We start from the raw sequence: 26,972 nt of genomic DNA, 5'->3' as shown, positions 1-26,972 counted from the left end.
ATCGGAGCATACTGGCATTCATGTGGTTCACCTTTCTTTAGCCAAAACCAAACCACATCAATCTCATCCTCTGTGACAAAAAAGACATAATGTTGTTAATAAGCATTGAATAATAAAAAAGAACAGTACCCCTAAGAGATCAAAATGTTAATCAATATTTTTAATAATAAAAAAAGGATGAAAAACTCAAGTGAACGAAGTGGGAAGGGTAACCGCCTAAAACCCTGATGGAACCGTCCTCAACCTCCTCTTTATGTGACATGTGATAAAAAAGTAATTGTTTTCTAATCCTTATCAAACGGTTAATATTCAATCTTGATCCTTATTAGACGGTTAATATTCAATCTTGGATGTCCTTATCAGACGGTTAATATTCAATCTTGGATTTACATCGGATGGTCAAGATTGAAACCCACTCTATGGTAACCTATTAATATGATTATATACACTCTTATTCTTGATCAATTAGTTTAACTTTCAATTATATACCTCTTTGGACCTCTTGGACCTCAGACCTATACCCTTTTGATTGCTTTTATAGTTTTATAAGCTATTACTACCATTTCAACACAGTACCGATTAACTTATTCCGTTGAATGCAACCTTAGAAAAAGCTGTGCATATTGACCATGTGATACACGTACTCTAATTATCCTTATGCATATGATGTGTACAGGCATGAGAGCGGGCGCATCAAGAGAATTGTTAATTCACTTTCATATGAATTACATTCATTAATTTCAAAGTCTAAGGAAGACTTCATTGGAATAGAGCCTCGCATGCAAAGTTTGACATCAAAACTAGAAATTGGGTCAGATGATGTGCGCATTGTTGTAGTAGGGGGGGGGGGGGGGGGAGACGGGGTTCTGGCAAGACAACAATTGCATCTTGTGTTTATATGGAAACATCTCGTCATTTTGAAGGTCGATGCTTTGTTGAAAATATTCGGGAGGAATCAAGCAAGTATGGGTTGAAAATGCTGCAAGAGAATATTTTATCAACTATTTTGAAGAAACAAGTGCTCGTACCTAGTGACGAAGAAGGAACATATGATGCGAATGATGTTATGGAACAAAAAGGTTCTAATTGTTCTTGATGACATCATTGACTTTGACCAAATGGAGGCTCTAGTTGGCTCATGTGGCTCGTTCGGTAAGGGAAGCCGAATAATAGTCGCAAGTAGAGATTCGCAGTTTCCATCAAATAAGGTTGACATGTTCTATAATGTGACCTTATTGTCGCATGAGGAGGCTGTTCAACTTTTTGAAAGGCATGCATACGGGGGACATAAACTTGTTGACAAAAGTACATGGAGGCCCTCGGGCTCATTGGTAGAAGCTTATCATACACAAGATGCCATTTCTTATTCAAATAGGCTTCCATTAGCACTTAAAGTTTTGGGTTCTTTCCTGTATAAGAAGGAAATGATATATGGGAGTGTGTTGGTTCAGTTGAAATATACCCCAAAGCTTGGAATAATGGATAAGCTCAAAATAAGTTATGATGGTCTTCAAAATTCCGAGAAAGAATTATTATTAGATATTGCGTGTTTCTTTCTTGGTAAACTTGTAGATTCACCAATGATGCTACTACTTGAAAGCAATTCATGATCTTGACCCTATTGTAGGGATAAACGAGTTGGTTCGAAAGTCCCTAATAACTATATATCACAAATGGAAAGTTTAGTATGCATGCCTTGATAGAAGAAATGGCTCACTATATTGTTAGAGGGGAACACCCTATGCATCCTCAAACGTATAGTAGAGCTTGGCGGAGTAGCGATGTTGCGGACGTTTGTGCTATCCACACAACAGTGGTAATACTATATTTGCTTTGGCATGAAAGTAAATTTTGATATAAATTATTATTTTTGACATGTGTGGTTTAGCTCCAATAACCGTTTTTAGTCTAAAATGGAATTTTTGGACAAATGAGCAAAACACATAGTATGAACCAAAATATGGTTCTTATTTATTTTTATTTTTTATTAAAGCCCAATGAAAAGGTTAATCGGTACTGTGTTGAAAGATGTTAAAAGGCAACTTTGTTCCAAATATAAATTAAAAGGGCTACAAAAAGGTTTCTAATAAATAATTACAATTGAGTACTCTTCTAGTCTAATATTATTCCTAACGTAATTCACTTTCTCTGTTGCAGGATAACAACATACAAGCATTATATGCTCCGTATACCGACGCTCCACCAAATCTTCTCAAAGTTGTTGGAAACATGAAGACTCTGCGGTTGCTTAATGTGCGCCAACAAACGGTCAAAGAAGTAGTTGAAGATCCTCTATTTCTTTCAAATGAGTTGCGGTGGATTTCTTGGGAAAATTATCCCGCAAGATCGTTTCCAACAAGTTTTCAACCAAATATGCTTTTAAGTTTGATACTAAGAAACAGCTTGCATGAAGAACAGTGGGATGGCAATTATATGGTAAACTCTAATTTGTGCAATAGGTGGATTCTAATTATATTTGATACTACTTACAATCAAAATAAAAAGTGCAACTTGTTGTCTTTCTGAGTATCTGCCTTCTATTTTGATATAATAAAAGACCATACATATAATGTAAAATGGTATTTTCATTTTAAAAATGATATGATTTACAAAGTATAGTTTTTGATTTTATTTATAATGTTAGTTTTTTTTTTATCTATGATGTTAATTTTTTTTATGTTAACTATGATGTTAATTAGTTTTCTTATAATATTTACACATCTTATTTACTTTGTAAAGAGTCTTTGAATTTAAATACTTTCAACTTTCAAATATTGGCCAAGACCACTTCAACTAGCGAAATGCTTACTGTCACTCCTAACTTTCATCTTATTTTCTTGTGGCGCTCCCAAGCTATTTGAAAAGAATGTCACATCATAAAAAAACTAAGTTTACGGTTAGTGCCGGAAGAAATAAGATGAAAGTTGGAATTAATGGTAAGCATTTCGTTAGTTGGGAGCAGTTCCGGCCAACGATGAAAGTTGAAAGTATTTAAATCCAATAACCTCTCGTAAAACAAAACTAAAGATATATAGAATAATCTTCCTACGCAACCTTCATATATATGGATTATCATAATTATAATGTATGTATGCTATGGTGTCCCATCTCTCGTGAATTTTATGCTATTTATTTGTTGGCAAATTTGACTTGTGATTTCCGGAATGCTACAGCATTTACCAAGATTGAAAGTGCTAGATCTCCATGGTTCCAAAAACCTAATAAGGACGCCTGATTTCGGTGGACTTCCAAATCTTGAAAGATTTGTAGCATCTGGTTGTATCAATTTGCACGAGATTCATCCAACAATAGGAAATCACGAAAGGCTTGTTTACGTGAATTTGGATGGTTGTGAAAAGGTTTCAAAGTTTCCAACGATGTGAATGCCAGCATTACAGACTCTTATACTCTCCAGATGCTCTCTACTTTCAAGGTTCCCAAAGATCCAGCGCACTATGAACTGCATGCAATATCTCTCTTTGGATTATAGTGGGATAGAAGTCCTACCTTCAACAGTTGAAGAGCAATGCATCAATCTCGTTTAAATAAGTTTGATTGGATGTAATCAGCTAAAGAGTATTAAAGGCAACTTCGAACAACTAACAAAAAGATGTGTGATCTTGGTTGATCAACAACAAAACTAGGAGGGGTGGTGTCACACCCCGACCAATGAAGGCGGGAACGTCGAGGCGCGATATGATTGCTCATTGCATAACGACACTATAAAGTTACAATATTTAAACAACTCATTTAAATCCATATTATCATAAATAACACAACAATTGTTCATACAAAATGCCAAATAGATAGATAAACAAATAACTTGTTCTTTCATTTTCTAATATCCTAAAGCCAAGATGATAAGTTTCTTCAAGTAATCCAATCAAGCTAACATCAAACCTGTAACATTGCATAAAATAGGGTTTGTCAACACAAAGGTTGGTGAGCAATTTTCATAATTTTGGATAATAAGTATATAGTATGAAATCCACAACTAGTATATGAAAACAATAAATAATAGCAACAATTTAGATAAAAATTCCGTCAATAAGAATACATTGACGAACCGTCAATAAGAATACATTGACGACAATAATGAAATCGTCAATAAGAATACATGGACGACACATTTCTATATGGGGATACCATATATACTCGGAATAAACGTATGATCATACTTTCATGAGGCTACCCGTCTTAGCATTCAAGAATTTGCACATAATCATGTAAAGCATATAACACCAAATCGAACATTTATTTAAGTAAACATATTCAATAAGTGTTGTAGTTTAAGACTCAAGTATAAATCATTTGAATTTGAATAAGTATGCAATGCCACCCCCAAAACGAAAGATGAAAAACGGGGGATGAAAAAGTACTCACTTTAACAAATAACTTGAAAGATAGTGTCGTGAATAGTCGGAGAGATCGGTTTAACGAGCAAGACCTATATTAAACAGGTCTTGTGTTAGTATGTAGTCTTGGAAGGGTTTAAATAAAATACATGACAAATAAAGTAAATAAATAAAGTTTAGGATTTAAAATGTATATAATTGAGAAATTAAAGTAACGAGTTTTGTAAAATAAGTTTACTCGAAACCGGGTCTCGGCATTCTATTCATGTTTTTCTTTTTTGTTTTTTTTACTCAACCTATGTTATGTAATAATGTGGGTTAAATTGCAATATTGCAAAACCCTTGGTTATAAGAATACCAAAACGAGGTTTAAACGAGTGTTCGGGTTTGTCGGTTCGAGACTTGATAATTGACCAAGCTCAAAGTTAACTTCCCAAAATAATAATGTTATGAGATAACCCTATAAAAATCAAAATAGACTTAACTAAGTATGTAGTTCTATTGTGAAGAACCTTAACGTTCGTTAAGCGAGTATACGACTTTATCGGTCCGAACTTGTTATAAGATCAAGTTGGTTACCGACATGCCAAGTATGTTTAGAAATTAACTAAAATTGATTTAAAATATAATCTTGAAGAAAAATATGAGTTTTGGTGGCTAAAAACACACTTGTGTGTCTTAAGCGAGTGAACTCAGTTTAGTTCGGTTTTTGGTTCGGTCCTTGACTCGGAATAAGACCGAGGATGGTTACCACATACCCAATTACCATGGAACTTGTAAAATAACTTATAAATAATAATACTTAAGTTTTACATTCAAAAAGTTAGCAATAAAGCTTTTAAACGAAAGTTCGGTTTTTGGTTCGGTTCTCAACTCGGGATGAAACCGAGGCTAGTCACCACATACCCAATACCATGGAATTTGACAAATATGAACAATAAACTAAAATATGCAAAATTTAAGCAAGTATAAACAAGTTATATGGTTAGATTTGTTAAATATATAAACAAGGACTACAAAGTCCTCCATGTAACCTTGCCTTACTAGCCCGACATTTCAACCGGTCGAGATCGGAGAAATGAAAGACCGAAGGTAAACGAGGAGTGTATATTATATATATGTTGTAACATCAAGCTTTAAGTATTGAGAAGTTAGTTAAAATGAAAGATTAGCTTATGAAGAACAACCTTAGAATTCAAGAATTTGAGAGAGAAATGAGGAAATGAGCAAGCACAAATGAAGAAGATGGGTGTGTATATATAGAGTAAGTTGAATGGGTCTTTCATAAAGGGTGTTACATGAAAATGGGTTGGTTATAGACCCAAGAAAGCACAAACTATAAATGGGTCCTTCAAGTCTTCATTTTGGTAGTTTTTGTCCCTTGAGTTTGTTTTGAGTGTTTTCGGGGCATTTTAAGAACCGAAAAGGGTGTTTTTTTTATACCCGACAACTATAAAACAAATATGTAACATAAAATTCATCATTTTGATAATATCGAAAGGTTCGGGATACAAAACGGGTCGGGTTTACATTAAGAATACAAGTATGAAATAATCTGAAATTGACAAATGTCACAGGTGGTCTGGAGTCCGTTGGCCATCCGGCTAGCCAGGCAGGCTGGTGCAGATACTGTTAAATACTAATTCATTTTTAACGGCATTTTTATGTTATTTAGTTCATGGTCAAAAGACATTTGCTATTTGGTTGTTTTATTAGTATGGGCATGAGACCAATGTAATTGGGTTATGTGTTAAATGATTGTTGATGTCAGATTACGTACACCCGTAGAGTATGAAACGACAGGGTTCAAGTAGTTTTCTTGAAGCGGCATTTTAACCGTAACACCAGGGATCGTGTTTTCTTGAAGCGGCATTTTGCTGATTTTTATATCAAAATCCTTTATTTTTTTAATCTCTGTTTCAGGAACAGTCTTCGTGTTGCAAGAGAGAACAATATTCAATATGTTGCATTTCCTGCCATATCTTGTGGTGTCTACGGGTGAGTCTAGTTAAAATGAATCTACCAGACAAGATACCTGTAAGAATTCTATAAAATTGAAGAATTGAGTTGTATGAATCTACCCAAACGATATCTTCCGGTTTCAAGTTAATGTTTCAAAGCTCAATTCACATCTGGAAATTTGATTACACAAAATGTGGGGAAATCCCATCTAGGCTACATATACCAAGGAAAATTAACCAAAATAGCATGCATGAGTGCTTATCGGACAACGCAATAAACGAGAGGTATAAATCATACAGCTTAAACTTGTCATCTTAACACTTCATCTAGCGTGCGGTTGCATCAAGTTTATATGTTATTCTGATTCCAGTAATCCGGTTGCATCAAGTTTGCGTGCAGCATTCACCTTGTATTAAAAATGTAGGTTATCCAATTAAATTCGTAGCGTGAAAAACAAGTTTTTTTTAATATTCTCTTGATAAATAACTTTGTAACACCAATTTGGTAAATATCATTCTCCATAATATTTTGTTTACGTTTTTTTAATAGAAAAATTGGATTTTAATAATAACACGTGTTAGTAGTTTACTGATAATAATCATATCTAAGAATATTAATTTTACAATATATTTTTTTTTCCCCGTAGCAGAAGGTGTGAGCAATTAATATTGGGAGAAGGCTACTAACAAGATTAAAAGGCTTTGACATCACCTTTTAACGCATTATTGGTCGAACAAAAGTAGAGCAGAAACAATTTCGGTGACGGCATAGGGCAATTACTTGGAGTTCCAAATTGAAGAGTTGCTAATTTAGTCGATTTGAACTCTCTTTTTATTTATATTTTGTTCAAACTATTGTCATGAACTCAAGTAATTTTTATTCGTTTATTATTATTATGAGTAACTAAACCATTAGAACTATCTAGGTTTGGTTAATTGACGATGTTTTAACGATTGTTTTGGGTGATTAATGAATAGATAATTGATTTTATATTGTAAAGTTCATATTATTTTGATTTTATCCAATGAATGCTGCTGAGTTTGTTCAATAATTATATTAATTAAACCCCGTGTGATCTTATCTTTGCATGAATTAGTTTTGTGTTCGGTTTAAGGTTTCATGTTTTATTGATCACTTGGTGTTTTCGGTTGTTTGTGGTAGATGTCACCATAGAGTTTCATTGGCTAGGGCTGTTTATCTCAGTAGTTCATCTCCTTTTAGTCGGACCAATACATTAGGAGTCGGTTTATCTCTTTGGTCTAGTTGATTTAGTTTACCGTTGCAAGACCGTGCTCGGTTGTCTAGCCGTTGATTAGGTTAATTTGTAAACCAAGTTATTTAATCCTTAATATTGAATTACCCCTTATTCCCTAGGCTTGTTATGATTACGAGCCTTAGAGGAGTTTGTGATTTTGATACGGACCAAGTAATAAATTATTAGAGTGCTTAGAGAATCAACCGTGCATTATCGTTCTTTCTGGATACAGTTAGGGGTTTATAGTAAAACTGCCTGTGGAGACCTATTTTCCCTTATCTTTGTTTATTTAGCTCATATTTAGAAGCCGGTTTCATGTGTTCGTCATCACCCGAGTGTCGTTGATAGTCGTTAAGATTCCTTACCTAGGTGGTTCTCTTTCATCATTACTAAGAGTTCGTTAGTTCCGTTAAGCTTTGTTAAGTTTTTCCGTTAGTCTCATTAAGTTAGTTCAGTTAGATTAAATTGGTTTAAAATACATTAAATTATTGAGCATTTTTATTAGGAAGTACTTACTTAGGGTTTTAGGTTTTATGGAGAAGAATAGTTTGGTCCATTCATCATACATTGATTACATGGCACTTTGGCAAGCCATTCCAACTAATTTGTTAGCATCAGACCCTCGAAAATTTGTTGTGCGAAAAGATATATAATTAAATGTGGTTCGCAGCTAAGCTTTAAAAACAAGCCAAATAGAAGAACTCAACCCGAAAGATTAGTTTGATGAGTGAGGGAACCAATTTGGCTTAAAATCCCACATCACTTGCCCATGTCACCGATGTGGGACAAGTCCATACCTTGCAATAGTTTCAGTCCGTAGCATCAGTCCGTTTGAAATCTCCATTACTACTTTACTAGCATTGCCAAATTAGCATCTTGTAACAAATCCAACCCCAACCCACTATATTTTCTTGGAGTCGTAACCTTACTCCACGCTAACCAATTAATTTTCGTCTTCTCATTCGAATTATAATATAATATCATTTTCGTACTTCCGTAGTACAAATAGTTTCATGTGATATGTTGGGTGATGTGATGATTATTTTGGTTAGTGGTCGGTTGTACAACAATATGATTCATTGTTTATATGGATGATGTGATCGTTCATTCTTAGGTAGTGATGGATGGTGATGGGTGTACCACCATCGGGGTGCACCACCCCTTATTGTTTAAGGGTAGCTAGTTAGAGAGTGTGTGTGAGATGAGTGACTAGTACGTGTGTGGAATGAGGTAGTGAGAGAAGTGTTTCAATATTGTTTAAGTGAGTTTAGAGTAGTATATATTGTTTAAGTGAGTTTAGAATAGTATATGATGTAACTAACACGACATTATATGATGTAATCATCTTTGCCCTAATGATTATAAATTTCATTTTTGTTTTCAAGAGCAATCCCGATATCATAATTACAATAATTTTACACTCAATTTACCGACTACTCAAACACAAGGTTACTTGTTATATATGTTACTTATCTTACGTAATTTTAGTATATTATTACTGGTAACTAAAACTAAAATTGTAGAAAAGGGTAATAATTATGCTCTTGTTGATGAGGATAGCAATGATAATGAATTGCATCTTAAAAGTGACTATGTAGTTGATGCGCTTAATACTCTAATGCCATAAATCTATTATAGACTTTTATTTTTAAAACTTTGTTGAAAACTTGATTTTTGATTACGAAATCATATACATTTTGATTATTTCTAATTAAGTTTAAGTTATATTTTTATAGAATTATATGGTTATCTAGTTATACTGGTATAATCGTCGCTCCTGGAACAATAGGTTGTACCTTATGCCATTATTTTATGGCTAAAAACCGATTCTTAAAACATTGTGGAGAACTATTGTTTCTTAAACTTGTTTTTGTACAACACAATAAACGCAGGATGACCTCTTCTGGTTTGCTTTCAAAGTTCATTCAATCATGTAGTATCATATCATTAATATCATCAACTACGGTAAAACCTCTTAATCACTAGTAGCACCCATCTCGAACACCCTATAACCATGTTATTTTCCTTTTCTTTAAAATAAAAATTATAAATATGATGAATTATTGAGTATGTAAAGATTGAGAGGCAATTCCAAGCCATGATACGAGAAAAGGTTAAAATGACAAGATACCAAAAGAGAAAATCATTATGTCGGCCTCTATTGCATGGTATTTATCACATTGGATACCTTGTTTGAAAGAAATTATTTTTAAACAGAACATTAACTACTTGGCCAATATACGATATGAGAAAATCATTTCTATTCTACATAGAACACTTGAAAGTATCTTAGCTTAGACCAAACCATGTTATATTCTTGTGCTCTTTACTTTTTCCATAGTTTATATGTTTGCAAACCGATCTTTATAAGTGGTTGTTAGATTTATGGACCGGTTAGGGTAAGTCAATGCGGCCAATCGGGTTATGACCCGTGAGAGTTACACCGTAGGGTAACGAACAAATCACTCACTTAAGTTAGTTAACCGGGATGAACACTTTAATGAGACAAAATAACATGGAGTGGGCTTTGGAGTTAGAGATGGACTTGATGGCCCGTTGGGTTTTAACTAATTATGATTAGTTTAACCTAATTGGTGGTTATATAATATATGATATTATATTAACCCTAATAACTGAACACAAGTGGCTAATCTCTCTTCATCCTACCCCAAGCCACCGGATAGCCGTTGCCACCTACTACCACGCCTGCCTGCCACCGCCGCTGCAGCCCGCTGCCTCCGTCACTCCAGTCACCGCCGTTAACAACCATGCACCGCCACCGCAGGTCGTCTGTCTCGTTGTGTCACCTAGCTCAGTTCATTAGCCCTCGGTGTCTTAACCAGTTATTTATTAACCGAGTTAAACCTAAATATAGGGTTGTGTTAAGGACACCCCCAACACCCCCTAATACGCCGCGCATAGGGCGTATTAGGGGATTTGACATCCTAGCCTGTGGACTGGTCTAAGATAATAATAGATACGACTAGATTCTCAATTATTTATGATACAAACCTATGAAATTATCCATCACTAGCTAGTCTCAGGGCCGGCTTAACGAATGTGGAGACCTAAATCAAAATAAGATTTTGGCATTTTTATGACAACCATTAAGAAAAAAAAATTGCTTATTAAAAGTTTTGAACTCATAAACCTACCATAACGCCAATACATTACTTTGAATTTACTTTACACATTATAATATATTTATGCATAATGTTTTTTTAGACTTGGGGGCCTTAATTAATTTTAGACATAAAGTCCTAACTTGTTTTCGCTTTCCCACGAGCCACCCTTGGGTTGCTCGTTTACTTGTAGGTGATATAAACTAAACCTTATTTAACGTTTGCAAATTGGCTCATGTCTATTTAATTAGTGATTTCCGTGTATTAGAACAACTTTTGTTCTTAAGGATATATTATTGATATTCAAAGTAATTATAGGCATGGCTGCGGATGGTGTATTTGGTACGTCTCCATCTTTTACCGACACATTAGACAGATATGGCTTTATTAAAAATGTGTGAAAGTAACATCAAGTCGATGCCATAAAGGTAGAATTTATTCTATTATGATTGGCCAATGAAATGAACTAAACATGCAAACACCATCACCAGCCTCCCACGCTAGTTGTTCGCCCAACCCATGCGTCCAAATCGCCCCATCAGATTCATGGCCGTGTCACGTCTGTCCATTACGCATATAGCCTGTAAGAATAAATATATGGATATATATATATTTATGTGTGGCCATTATTATCATTTATATAATAATAGATCAAAATTAATTAAATCATACCTTATTAATAATTATCTAGGTAATTGTTGATGGACCATATTACCATTAATTACTAATTAAGGGTTTCCCCTTAGGTGTATATAAATATATGGAAGAGATTAATTAACATCATAATAAGAAAAACCTAACTCTCACATTAAGTAATTCGTGACCCCTAATCTCTCCATAATTCGGTTTCCTCAAGAACCCTAATCTCCATCACTAACATACATCCTAAAGGGGAACTCGACCAAGCTGACTATCATGTCGTCTACATCCTTCTTCGGGCGGTTACTACTTCCCCTACTGTAACAGGTATGTTTTACTTAAGGGTTTATCATAACATTCATGTTTTCTATTACATACGTGAAGAACTGATCAACATGTGGTATCAGAGCGATGATGATTAATCAGTTCTTTATGTTTTCCCTAAATCTGGATCTGAACCGGAAAACATGAAACTAAAATCTGATAAACCCGAATTCTGTTTTCTTATTTTATTATCATTAAATTCTTATGAACTTATTGAAATCTGGTTATATATAAACTGTTTAAAAACAATGTTATAACCAATTTCACATTAAAAACCTATTAAAAACTTTATGGTTTTTCGGTGGTGTTCTTCGTGTTCATCATGAGTTTTTCGAACTTTATGGTTTTTCGGTGGTGTTCTTCGTGTTCATCATGAGTTTTTCGAAAAATATTACATATTTTGGTTAAAATTCGGATTATGATTGTGTTTTTCCTAAAATAATTGAATAAACAAATCTTCAAAGATTTTAAATTTTGAATAATTATGGAATCTATAAATTTCAAAATTAGAACGAAATCTTGAAGATAAAATTAATCTCTAAAGAATTTGAACCAAAATATGTTTACCCTAAATAATTTGATTTGGGTACCACCGAAATCTTGGTTAAAACCGAGAACTCATAATTTTTGATATCTCATTAAAACCGAAAACCCAAATAAAACCGAAAACTCATGTGTTAACAGAGAACTCATAATTTCCGAGATCTCATAAAACCGAAAACACAATAAAAACCGAAAACTCATGTGTTAACAGAGAACTCATAATTTCCGAGATCTCATAAAACCGAAAACACAATAAAAACCGAAAACTCAAGTGTTAACAGAGAACTCATAATTTCCGAGATCTCATAAAACCGAAAACACTAAAAATGTTTTGTAAGACACTTAAAATATAAAAATATATTGATTAATTTTACAAAACATAGAAAGGCTTAAACTTGAATAAATTGCTGATGTAAACTTCTGCCCAAAGGTGATGCATTACATCGAACATATCATTTAAGTCTTAATACAAGACGTGTTAGTTTCGCTTAACATGATTTAAATGTATCGCTTTTGCCCAAAGGCGATGAGTTACATTCAAATAAAGCAAAACTAACTCGTGCATAATTAAAATGGTTGTCTCACTTCTGCCCAAAGGTGATGTGTTACAATTGTTTTGCACATATACTTAAATAAATTTTAATTCTGCCCAAAGGTGATTTCTTTTTTATTTAAGTAGAACTTTTAATTTAAGTTATCTATTAGTTTGATGTTAATAATAGACATATCACATATTCAACAAAATATAATGTTCCTCACAATTAATGATCCTTCATTAATTTAATGATCATTTTAATTAATCTATCTTACTTTGAATATCCCATTACATTACTCACTATAATTTTCTTCCTAGAAACTACTCTCATTCAAATCATCCACTCTAATTTCAAACCCAATATGTTTTGCCTCATAAAGAGTTTAATTAACTTTTAGCTCTTCTCATTCTTATTATTTCTCAAGACATGACCATCAAATTGCTCCTTTTAATAATAGTAATAAAGAATAAACCTAGAGCATAATAAATGAGATGAGTCAAACACAATGTCTCTTATGATAATTAATAAACTCATGCTATCAAATAGAGTTATTATAGATTTAGTTTTCCCTAAAACTAATCTAATATCTAGAAAATAATCAAAATAACTCCTAAGATGCATGGATTTCTTCTAAATTCTAACTATAAGGTTAAATGGCATTATTGAATACATCATAATGTAGAATATCATGACATGACCCATAAAATTCAGGGCTTACACATGAAAATAAGTATAATTTTTCTAGTACGTTATACACTAAATTTTTCAATGGTACAATTTGATGCCTTAAGAATCAACTATAACACTCAGAAGTATCAAAGGAAAATGAGTGTGTTGATTAGCAACATATGTACAAGAAAAGAAATATCTAGTACTGGAAAATAAGATGTTATTCAACTCACCACCACTAAAACCTAAAAGAGGACAGTTCTAAGGTTCATAGACAAAATACAAGTATAACTTCTAGTTTTAAGTTCTCTAAAGAGAAGCCTCACTGCATATATATACCATTTTACTAGGCATAAGCAACGAGATTTTTCATAATTTAAAAGAACTGTTAGCTAAAATCAGTAGTCACATATTCATGATATTTAAATCTGCTAATTCTATATTCCAATTAATACATGATATGTTGATTTTAGTTCTTTATATGTTTCCTTACCAAAAATCAACAAATAACTAACATCAGTGCTGGTGACAAAATTAAATGTTCAAGTTATCATAAACCATAACAAACTGTTCTAGTTATGCTTTAGAATACCTTATAAATTCTGGTGTTTAATCAGAATTTAGTATCAATACTTAAGCTACGTTATGACAGTTGTGAGGTTTGCATAGCCAACATAAAGTGACTCTTACATTAAACTCTCATATTATTTACTAGATGATACTATATACTTTCACAACTTTGTTATCCTGAAAATTAAAATTTTAACAAAAGATAAATGAGATCAATAAAAGTCATCCATTGAAACCAAAATTTCATGAGAAATCATGACATGGTTGATGAGGATGATTTTTCATATAATCTCATTCTAAGTGATTTTAAAATCATGTGTTAAATACCATAACAATAATACTAGGCTTAAGGAATAAGCATGGGTCCACCAAAAGTTATATTTCACTGACATTCGTAGAACTTATTCCAAATGGAATATTCAGACATAAGTTGTCATTTAACGACTATTTACTTGTATCTAATCTGACTTCTATGGTCCACGGTCTTAAAGAGATCCATTCATATATACTTAACATGCTTCCTTCTAAATATGTCCCTAAGTTTCTTATGACATATGGACGTTAAGGAAATCAAACCAAGTCTAGTATATGAATGAAATGTTCCTACGTCACGTACATCATTGAAACTTCTCATGTAGCTTTCAAAGAGATTCGAAGATCAGTGGGAGCATTAAGTGTCTTAATCATAACTTGTAAGATTTGCAAGAGGTGGGGGGTGAAAACTTGATATTAGCTAAATTACACCTCTTGTACAAGACATTGCTCCAACAGAAAATTGTTTCATCATAACTTATCTCCTTAGAATTCAACAATACTCTTACAAAAGTTTCATTGATACTTAAATATGGGCATAATCAGATTTCTTATCATAACTAAAGTAATCCTCAAAAGAAGAGAAACTACAACGACTAGTTTCTCCATTAGAATCTATTGGTCTTTAAACATTGACCCTAAGCATGCTAATTTCCTAAAGGTTTCTAAGGTCAGTGGGAGCAGTAAAAGTCCTTAAAATGACTTATCAGAAGTACAAGAGGCGGGGGGAAAAGAGTCATTAAATTTTACTCCAAATTTAACTCCGATTACACCTCTTGTACACTATACTGCATCAACTCTTATACACTTAGAATCCTGAAAATGATAGCAACTTAAACAAGAGCTAATCCATAAAAACTGAAACTTCTAATAAACCCAATAATTAACTCAGGAGGTCATCTTGGTTTTAAAAACCTACTAACTTTGATGATTATATAACCTCCTTAACTAAAGTTGAAATGGATGATGAAAAGTTTACTGATCCTACATTTTCTAATTAAACCATTAATATCAATCAATCTTCTGAATGGAATAAAACTCTTATTAGATATATAAATTAAATTCTATAAGTCAGAATAACGTTTGGGATTTTGTTGAATCACCTAAGAGTGTTCATAACTAAACTAAATCCTAATACAAATGTTAAGACACTAAAAAGCACGATTGATTATTAAAGGTTATATTCAAGAGGGAATAAATCATCAAAGAATCTTTCCCATATTACAAAAGATTTCTTTGAGGATCATCATGTTGGGTTTCTATGGAATTTACAAGCTTAGTTAACCATTTAACTAATCACATTAAAGGCGGAAGCGTGAAACTATAAACTAAACATATGTATCCATGTTTAAATATATGTTACAAGTTTATATAAAATGTGTACATGAACAACCTAATTTATTCATGTTATAAGATTACCAATAATCTATTTACTAGAAACCCGAAGCAAGGATCAAATGATACGGAAAAACTAAACTATCAAGCTTGTAAACACTTACATTCTTAACCCTTTAAGAGTTTAGTAGATGGTTGAAGAAGATAATGATGTGAATGCTAGACTTTCAAAGGAAAACCCTCAAACGGAATATACCCCGAGCCTCCAACACACACCGAGCTATGCTAGGAAGCTTGAACACGAAAAACCGAGACCCGAGCCCTTCCTTTTCTTTTGGCCGTGAACTAAAAGAAAGAAAAGGAAAGAGTTGTTTTTATGTTACTTGAAAGTTGTTATTATTTTTTGGCTTGATCATGATCTTTCCTTTTTATCATAACCCATCATTATGGAAGCATGGTGTTTTGTTTTTCTTATCAAGTATACTTCACCAAATGTATGACATGATTTGATCAAGACATGGGGTGTGGGGCCCACCCTAAAACCGGCCCCAATATATATATATATATATATATATATATATTTTTTTTTTTTTTTTTTTTATTTATTTTATACTTTATAAAATATATAAACACCCCATCTTTTATAAACCATTTTATAAAAGAATACATAGTTAAATAATCATTCCAATAATAATTATTTGAATAAATAAATTAACCGATTAATTTATTTAACACTTTCAAGTAAATATTCAGAAACCCGATTTTCTGAATGTATCGTGTTCTGTATTTGTCTTATAGATCTTATCTTAACAAATACATAATTGGTGTGTGTCTAACTCGTTATTGGGTATGACCCGACTTGGATCAAACATGACTAGCCACATTAACCTAATTATGTGTCTCGGGCATACGGTATTCCAACAATCTCCCACTTGCACGTGACTCATAAGAAGTTAACGCTAATGGTGAATACCGCCTAACAACAGGTCACCACCCCTAGTGTGTTTGACTAAGTGCCATTCAATAACATCATCCCCTTCAAGTCCATACTTGATATGATATAGGTAAGTCTTATCATTACATCCCTTTGTTACTAGATGTCCTGTCAAATCGAAGAGACACAGAGTGATCATTCTCTCAATGATTTAACTTAACAGGCCTTAGACATCTAAACTCTCAACACATAAGAGGAACAAATCCCATCTTGACTGCATACATCCTTGTTGACATCTCGTATGATATCTGAGCTCTTTCTTTTACGTCATCGTGTTACCGAAAAACAAAGAAGAGAGTCAAGTTATCAGACTTGATGAGAAACCAGATCCAATATGCATCTCAGGTCAAAGGACACAATGATACTCGCCTTTACTCAAGGATTACTTATGATCAGTTGCACTAACTCCATGCAGTGATCCTTGAGAGCGGATCATGTCCAATATTTGTGTCCCACAAATATCTATGAACCTTGGTGGCAAACCTATGCCTTATATTCATCACATGAATATCAACCAATCCGGGTTCATAATAGTCTTACCTTCATACTTGTTCCCACAAGCATGATCGACTACGGACGTTTAGAACAACATAAGTCATTCATGGATTAAACATGCAAATATAGAACATAACTCATTGAATAATTAAAACATAATTAATTTCATGAGATACCCATTACATTCGTTCTTATACAAACACTAAACACAGATTAAATCCACTCACTAGAATACCGAAGTCCTAATGCACAAACATGACCCTCATGCTTTGGCCTATCGAGGAGCTTCGTGAGTGGGTCCGCAATATTTTGATCGGTATGAACTTTATGAATACATATCTTTCTCTTTTCAACTTCATCCCTTATGTAGTTGAATCTGCGCTCAATGTGCCTCGTTTTCTGATGAGCACGAGGCTCCTTGATCTGTGCAATAGCACCCTCATTGTCACAGAATATTTCTAGGGGCTCCTGAATGGAAGAGACAATCCCTAGATCCATGATGAACTTTTTCATCCATGCAGCCTCTTGGGCTGCCATTGAAGCGGCAATGTACTCAGATTCTGTAGTGGATAACGCGACAACATCCTGCTTCGAACTCTTCCAAGAGACAGCGCCTCCATTCAAAATGAAGACATATCCCGACTGTGACCGAGAATCATCTCGGTCAGTTTGGAAACTCGCATCCACGTAACCCTTTACGACGAGTTCCTCCTCACCAGACCCATATATTAAAAACATATCCTTAGTCCTTCTAAGGTATTTTAATATATTCTTGACAGCCATCCAATGACTGTCACCTGGGTTGTGCTGGTATCTACTCGTTATGCTTAAAGCATACGAGACGTCCGGTCTGGTGCACATCATTGCATACATAATAGATCCTATTGCCGAAGCATAAGGAACATGCTTCATCCTATCCTGCTCTTCCTTAGAGCTAGGACTTTGGGATGAGCTCAACACGGTTCCTCTAGGAATAGGTACCAAACCTTTCTTAGAGTTTTCCATCCTGAACCTTTTCAGGATTTTATCAATGTACGCACTTTGATTGAGTCCGATCAATTTCCTTTGTCTATCCCTATAGACCTTTATTCCCAAGATATATGTCGCTTCTCCAAGATCCTTAATTGAGAAACGACTACTTAACCACGCTTTTACGTTTTCCATACTTGGTATATCATTTCCAAATAAAAGTATATCATCGACATACAAAATAAGGAAAATGATTATACTCCCACTAGCCCATTTATACACACACGCCTCATCACCGTTTTGGACGAAACCAAACGCTTTGATTTCTTCATTAAAACGATGATTCCACATCCGTGATGCTTGTTTCAACCCGTAGATTGATTTCTTTAACTTACAAACTTTATCAGGATTAGATGGATCGACAAAACCTTCAGGCTGAACCATATGGACATCTTCCTCAAGATATCCATTTAGAAAAGCGGTCTTGACATCCATTTGCCATATCTCATAATCAAAATGAGCTGCAATGGCAAATAATATCCTAATCGACTTAAGCATCGCGACCGGCGAGAAGGTTTCATCATAATCAATCCCTTGAGTTTGCGTGAAACCTTTTGCTACAAGTCGTGCTTTGTAAGTATCTAAATTTCCATGCATATCGGTCTTCCTTTTGAAGACCCACTTACATCCAACCAGTTTGGAGTTAAGTGGACGATCAACCAATTCCCAAACTTGATTATCGTGCATGGATTGCATCTCGGCGCTCATGGCTTCAAGCCACTTGTCACAATCAGGTTGTGACATAGCATCTTTGTAGGAGATCGGTTCATCCGAATCGACCAAGTAGCAATCATCCACAAGAAATCCATATTTCTTGGGAGGTCGACTAATCCTATTAGATCTGCGAGCAACGTGTGTATGATCAACCATTTGATCATCTTCAACATCCTCGTGTTGAAAGCTAGTATCGACCAACTGTGTATCATCCAATGATTCTTGAACCTCTTCAAGTTCCACTCTCTTTTCACTAGGTCCTTCCATAAGGAACCTAGTTTCTAAGAAGTATCCTTTGCGTGAAACAAACACCTTTTGTTCACTAGGATCATAGAATATATATCCTATATCATCCTTTGGGTATCCTATGAAGATACACCTGATGGATCGAGCCTCAAGCTTATTTGGGGTGTCACGTTTAACATAAACTATGCATCCCCATACCCTTAAATATGAAAAGGATGGAACTTTTCCATGCCACACTTCATAGGGTATTCGATCCACCTTTTTGGTCGGGGCCATATTCAAAATACGAGCCGCTGTAAGTAGCGCATATCCCCAAAATGATGGCGGTAGTGAGCTTCGTGCCATCATTGATCGAACCATGTCCAACAGTGTTCGATTCCTTCTCTCGGATACTCCGTTATGTTGAGGAGTTCCAGGAGGAGTGAGCTGTGAAATAATTCCACAATCTCTAAGATGACTTTGAAAAGCATCACTTAGGTATTCGCCTCCTCTATCGGAGCGGAGTACCTTGATTGTTCGGTCGAGCTGATTTTGTACTTCATTTTGAAATTCTTTGAACATTTCAAAGGCTTCATGTTTGTGTTTCATTAGATAAACATACCCATATCGACTAAAATCGTCGGTAAAGGTAATGAAGTACCTTTCACTATTCCTACTAGTTGGCTTGAAAGGTCCACATACATCCGTATGTATGATACCTAACAAATCCTTAGCCCTTTCATTTGTACCTTTGAAAGGCTCTTTGGTCATCTTGCCTTGAATACAAGATTCACACTCATCAAACGAACCTAACTCGTTTGTTTTCAAAAGACCTTTCTTTTGGAGAGTATTTATACGATTCTTGTTTATGTGTCCAAGGCGACAATGCCAAATGTAGGAATCACTCAAATCCTTTTTGAGTCTTTTAGTAGAAGTTTGATATAATGAGCTATTTGAGGTATTATCATGAACCAATTCATAAATACCGTTGTTTGGTACAGCTTTAAAATAAAAGATACCATTAGATGATACATGCATTTCTGATCTTACAAATTTAAAGTCAAAATTACATTGTCTAAGAAGGTGCACAGAAATAATGTTCCTAGTCAAACTAGGAGCATACAAAACATTTCTCAAAACAACTTCCAAACCACTTGGAAGCGATAAAGTGAAGTCTCCTCTAGCGACCACGTGCACCCTTGCACCGTTGCCCATGAAAAGATTCACTTCGCCCTTCTTTAAGTCTTCATTCTTTTTGAACCCCTGCAACCAATTGCAAATATGAGTTCCACATCCGGTATCCAATACCCATGTGTTAGAAGAAATAAGATTTAGCTCAACATTAATCATAAAGACATTACCCGAGGTATGCGCCGCATTCCTCTTGTCTTTTAGCTCTTTTAGGTAGACCGGGCAATTGCGTTTCCAGTGTCCGGTCTCCCCACAACCAAAACAAGGATCATCCTTATGACCCCTCGGTTCCATAACCTTTTGTTTCTTTGCCATAACCGGTGATTTGCCCTTACCCTTAAGATGCACAGGAGGACCCTTTCTTTTGGCTACCTTAGCCTTAAGATTGGGTTGAGATCGATTCTTGGATCTACCTTCATTGATCGCAAACATGGGTAAAACCCTTTTGCCCATGCTCGCCTCGGCTGTTTTAAGCATTGAGTGAAGTTCTCCAATGGTTTTGTCCCACCCGTTCATGTTATAATTTAACACGAAAGTGTCGAACCTTTTCGACAAAGAGTTAAGGATCAAATCCGTTGCTAACTCTTTTGAGATGGGACAATTGAGCTTGGCGAGTCGATCAATGTAACTTTTCATCTTAAGTACATAAGTTGAAACTGGTTGATTATCATCCATTCTACATGCATGCAAGGCTCGAACCGTTTCGAACCTTTCAACTCTTGATTGCTTAAGGAACATTTCCTTAAGTTGAGTAATCATGTCGTACGCATTATGGTTTTCGAAATCCTTTTGGATTTCGGGAACCATAGTCGCCAACATGAGGCATGACACTTGAATGGAATCTTCCGTGAGTTTGACCCAATTCATATATTCGACCTCACTTCCCTCTTCCGGTTCTTCGGGGATAGGTGTTTCCAAAACATGATATAATTTTTCTTGTTTTAGAACAATCCTTAAATTTCGGAACCAATCCGAAAAGTTATTGTGGTTAAGACGGTCTTTAGCGAGAATAGATCGGAGAGATACGTTTTGGACGTTAGGGATTATGTTGTCGTCGACGTGTGCGGCCATCTGCAGAATTTTAATTAAGTTCATTTTAGTGTTTTACCTTTTAATTATTAATACCCTTTTTATATATACCAAATATAATTAATAATTAAAATCTAGAATCCAGCGATAAACCCGACTCCGGTTAGGTGACCTTTTTCCCATTGTCGGTTTATCAAGGTAGTTATTCATAACAATTGCAAACCCTTTTGCAACTTCTAGAGTTTATGGGACCGGTTCGAAATCATATTTCGTGTCGGCATGTTTATCCCATCAACACCTATTAGACCCCATGCTTGGGTGACCCTCTTCACATGGTTCTAATTTAAGTCGTCCTACTTGTATCAACTTGTAATATTAACATACAAACGGTTAGGTGACCTTTTTCCCATTTATATGCCAATATTACCTCAACATATTAATTTACTCTACGCGGTTAGGTGACCTTTTTCCCACTAAGAGCTTACTAATATGTTAAGCGTTATACAAAAGGATGGTGTTTTAACTTATTATCCTTAATTTTAAAAGGGAATTTTTAGTTTTAATAATTCTAGTTGTAAAACTTTAAATCATGTTCTAACATGCATTTAGTAACACGATATTTTGAAACCATTTTCAAAATTCTAATTTATAATAAAGCCATTTTATTATGGGCGTGAGACGGCTAGTTAATAAATCCATTTTATTAAACTATGTGTCACGTAATTACCGATAATTATTAGAACCCGTTTTATGCTTTGTTAATTAATTCTATGTGACGAAGTTGATATCCTAATATCTAACAACCACACAATCAAACAATCAATTAACAAGCATACACAATTATACTAGACACGAGCCACTAAATTAGACCACACTTGTTAGCCGAAACAAGTGTGTGTCTTAGGTCCAATCCTAAGGGACACATGACACATGGATGTTGTAGCTCCCACTCGATCCCGCATCCAAATGCTTCGAGCATCTTCTTCAACCCCGTTGTGATCCATTGGGCTTGAACTTGGGCCTTTAGCTTCCATAAGCTTCCATTTGGGCTCAATTGGTGGGCTTAGGTCCTTTTGGGCTTGAATCCCTTTAATGGGCTTGTGAGACCCATTATCACCATACCCGGCCCAATTAGGCCCAAACTTCCAATTTTGCAATCTTCTTTAATTTTACAAAATCAAATGTCCTAATACATTTTTCTATAAAATAAAGATATTACAAATAACCTATTTATTACATACCCATATGAATAAATAATTACAAAATTACAAAATTGCCCCTAATTAATTATTACAAACCGAAACTTGAATAATTAATTACAATCACAACATCAACCATAAACAAACATCCACTTGGTCTACGGCTCGGTCTAGTATTTAACAAACATAACCCTTTATGTCTTAGGAACCCGTTCCAAAAACCCCTTGACTTTATCGGGCCTAGCCCAACCCAATTTGGGCTTGACCTAATAACGAGATTATGGGCTTCGGCCCACATGTGCAAAACACATGGGCTTCGGCCCAATTAAAAAAAACTCATGGGCTTCGGCCCATTTAACCAAAAATGGGCTTCGGCCCATTTAGCTTTTTCCCTTTTATATCCGGTTAGCCCAATAACCGTATTCAAGTGGGCTTCGGCCCAAATTCACCCGAATTGGGCTTCGGCCCAAATACTCGGTTTTATTTATTTATTTATTTTTTTTTTTTTGAACAAAGCCAAAAACAATAACAAGATTAAATACAAAAAAAAAAAAATCATGCATGTTAATTTTTTTGTATAAAATCTTTCAAGGGGAAAAATATAAAACCGAGAACCCGAAGCTTAGTTTCCCGTATCCCGGCTCTTGATGCCATTTGTTGGGTTTCTATGGAATTTACAAGCTTAGTTAACCATTTAACTAATCACATTAAAGGCGGAAGCGTGAAACTATAAACTAAACATATGTATCCATGTTTAAATATATGTTACAAGTTTATATAAAATGTGTACATGAACAACCTAATTTATTCATGTTATAAGATTACCAATAATCTATTTACTAGAAACCCGAAGCAAGGATCAAATGATACGGAAAAACTAAACTATCAAGCTTGTAAACACTTACATTCTTAACCCTTTAAGAGTTTAGTAGATGGTTGAAGAAGATAATGATGTGAATGCTAGACTTTCAAAGGAAAACCCTCAAACGGAATATACCCCGAGCCTCCAACACACACCGAGCTATGCTAGGAAGCTTGAACACGAAAAACCGAGACCCGAGCCCTTCCTTTTCTTTTGGCCGTGAACTAAAAGAAAGAAAAGGAAAGAGTTGTTTTTATGTTACTTGAAAGTTGTTATTATTTTTTGGCTTGATCATGATCTTTCCTTTTTATCATAACCCATCATTATGGAAGCATGGTGTTTTGTTTTTCTTATCAAGTATACTTCACCAAATGTATGACATGATTTGATCAAGACATGGGGTGTGGGGCCCACCCTAAAACCGGCCCCAATATATATATATATATATATTTTTTTTTTTTTTTTTTTTTTTTTTTTATTTATTTTATACTTTATAAAATATATAAACACCCCATCTTTTATAAACCATTTTATAAAAGAATACATAGTTAAATAATCATTCCAATAATAATTATTTGAATAAATAAATTAACCGATTAATTTATTTAACACTTTCAAGTAAATATTCAGAAACCCGATTTTCTGAATGTATCGTGTTCTGTATTTGTCTTATAGATCTTATCTTAACAAATACATAATTGGTGTGTGTCTAACTCGTTATTGGGTATGACCCGACTTGGATCAAACATGACTAGCCACATTAACCTAATTATGTGTCTCGGGCATACGGTATTCCAACACATCATTGTTGTTCAAGTAGCTTATAATATTTAAGAGCTACATTACATGAACATTTAAACAACTTTTCCTAACAATTGGCTTGCATATTTACATGTTCATAAAGCAACTTGAAGTTCTAAACTGAAGGTCAAATAACACTTAGTCTGTAAGTCAATATATTCCATTTATGGGTTAATGCAAACATTAGAAATGTGATGAAACCTTTATACAATAATTTCCATCAACAACTAAGTGGATCAATATACCTACCTCAAGATGAGTGGGAGCAACTAAAAACAAACTTGTCCTTATATAGATGACATTCTTTTGACAAACATATGTTACATAAGTCTAAGTATTGTTTGTACATACTTTGATACGATAAATCTCAAGAGATATCTCTTACGTGATAGATATCATAATATACTGAGATAGACCCGAAGGGACATTATTTTTGTTCTATAAGTATTAACTTAAAGGGTCCTTGTGCATGTAACACACAATAACTCTCTCCTTTAGAGGATAATAGGATCACTGAGATTATTTCCTTATGCTTCATTAAGTAGAAGCCTTATATAGGTACAAGTCTATACTCGTTCAGATATTACTTAAATTGCAACACACTAGATATGTCTAGATTAATGTGAAGCATCTAAAAGAGTATTAAAATATATTTAAAAGAAAACGAGGGACTACAATTTAAAAGAATAAGTGAGAATTCAAACCGGTTAATTACTCTAAACTTCGTCATATTCAAAAAAAAATAAGAAAATGTAATTTTGGGATATATTTTCTGTCTCATGGAGGAGTCATAATAAACTGATAACAACAATATAAATTTTAATGACATAATATGTTGATTAAATCTCAACGTAATTGTCAATAAATGTTGTTGAAAATTTATCATTGGACTCATAAGTTTGTTAACTCCATATAAATTATGTATTGAAGACTTATTGTGATAAAGTCAGCTACCATGTTTTCTCATATCGAATGCATTCATGATATGCTTAAGGATCCTATAACTAAAGGTCTATTACCCATAAGTCTTATGAAAGCGCTTATAATAAAGACGGGATTATTTATGACCATGTATAACAGTATATCGTTATATGAATGACCAATTATTATTGACTAATTATTAATTTTCCTCATCAGTTTTGATTTTGTATGTCTCTTAATATGTTCTGCATGTGTAATGACATATAGACAAATTAATATACAAATCAAATATTTGAAGGGCTTACTTATAAAATTTTGATCATAACTACTTAGGTTTTAAACAAGGACTACAGTATGATTAATGGGGGTCTTGAGTTGATGTTCAATTCAATGACTGTATTTCTCTGCTCCAGTTTGAGTTTAAAGCTAAAATGAGTGTTAAAATCTGCAGACTAATCTAATACTCATAATAAATGATTATTCGGCCAAGTGGGAGAATGTAAGAATAAATATATGGATATATATATTTATGTGTGGCCATCATTATTATTTATATAATAATAGATCAAAATTAATTAAATCATACCTTATTAATAATTAGCTAGGTAATTGTTGATGGACCATATTACCATTACTTGCTAATTAAGGGTTTCTCCTTGGGTGTACATAAATATATGGAAGAGATTAATTAACATCATAATAAGAAAAACCTAACTCTCACATTAAGTAATTCGTGACCCATATATCTCTCCATAATTCGGTTTCCTCAAGAACCCTAATCCCCATCACTAACATATATCCTAAAGAGGAACTCGACCAAGCTGACTATCATGTCGTCTACATCCTTCTTCGGGCGATTACTACTTCCCTTACTGTAACATGTATGTTTTACTTAAGGGTTTATCATAACATTCATGTTTTCTATTACATACGTGAAGAACTGATCAACAGCCTCGCAAAGTGCTCTTGTCCATAATTCAACTTTGTTGTTGTTCTCAACATTATCTGTTTCAAATGCTTCTGTGTATTTCCGTTTTTGGTGTCGTAGTTCAGAGGGTTCCATGTCATAGAATATGTATCAACTTAACCTGTTTCATCCTTGGATCAATTTACAAGCATTAAAAAGCAAATCTTGTATTATGGTAGCATAATATGTATCAACTTTTATATATAAAGTGTTTGGTGGTCACATCACATCATAATAATTTAGTTGGAGTGAATCTTGACTAACATATTCGCATGGTCTTCCGTGGTTTCCGCTGCATGCTATTTTCACTTTTGATGCTTTTTGTGTGTTGAGCAATCAATCAACGCACCACCTCTTGTCACACGTACTTTCCCACTTGCACGTATGTATTCTTCAAATTCAGAGGGTTCCATGTCATAGAATATGGCCAGAACGGTTTGCCCTCTCTCTTTCTTGCATTTCAAAATACATGCAAGTTCATCCAAACACCACGAAGAGTGAACATATTTCTTTGAGAATACGATGACCGCAATCTTTGATATTTCGAGTGCCTCCAACCGAGCAAGTGTTTGATCGTCCTTGTAAGTGGAGATTCCTCTTTCTACAAGAGCCTTGTAGAGGTGATCGACATAGGATTTGCTAATGTCTTCTGTAAAACTGAGGAAAACATCATGGGATTGAGAAGAAGAAGTTGTTGATGAAGAAGCCATCCTTCTTTTCTTTTGGAATTAGTAAAATGTAAACACAATAGATCGATGAGTAAGATGGAGTAGAGAGAGATAAGTTTGTGATGGTAGTTTGTTTACAGGTTGCAACTTAAATACAAGTGAAATTGGAATTTGTACTTCAAGCAGTTGATTCTCTTTAAACCTTTAGTTTGAAGGGACATAAGAAAGCAAAAAAGTGATTCCTTTGCTTTTTTT

The 26,972-nt window shown here is 34.2% G+C and overlaps 2 protein-coding genes across 2 annotated transcripts; one reads left to right on the top strand and one right to left on the bottom strand.

Moving 5' to 3' along the window:
• The first annotated feature begins 1,052 nt into the window (after positions 1–1,052).
• On the top strand, positions 1,053–1,610 carry LOC143615029 (TMV resistance protein N-like). Its single transcript, XM_077088288.1, has one exon. The coding sequence runs from the start codon at positions 1,053–1,055 to the stop codon at positions 1,608–1,610; it is 558 nt and encodes a 185-aa protein (XP_076944403.1).
• Positions 1,611–26,354: 24,744 nt separating this feature from the next.
• Positions 26,355–26,759, bottom strand: LOC143615023 (toll/interleukin-1 receptor-like protein). Its single transcript, XM_077088283.1, has one exon. It carries the CDS (start codon positions 26,757–26,759, stop codon positions 26,355–26,357), a length of 405 nt encoding a protein of 134 aa, XP_076944398.1.
• Between the last annotated feature and the right edge of the window lie 213 nt (positions 26,760–26,972).

This window comes from Bidens hawaiensis, unplaced genomic scaffold, assembly GCF_021521415.1.
Source record: "Bidens hawaiensis isolate Kalapana, Puna unplaced genomic scaffold, B.hawaiensis_p1.1 tig00002306_1, whole genome shotgun sequence".
Classification (NCBI taxonomy): Eukaryota; Viridiplantae; Streptophyta; class Magnoliopsida; order Asterales; family Asteraceae; genus Bidens; species Bidens hawaiensis.
Note: the sequence above shows the minus strand (reverse complement) of the source record. Positions and strands in the feature narration are given on the sequence as shown.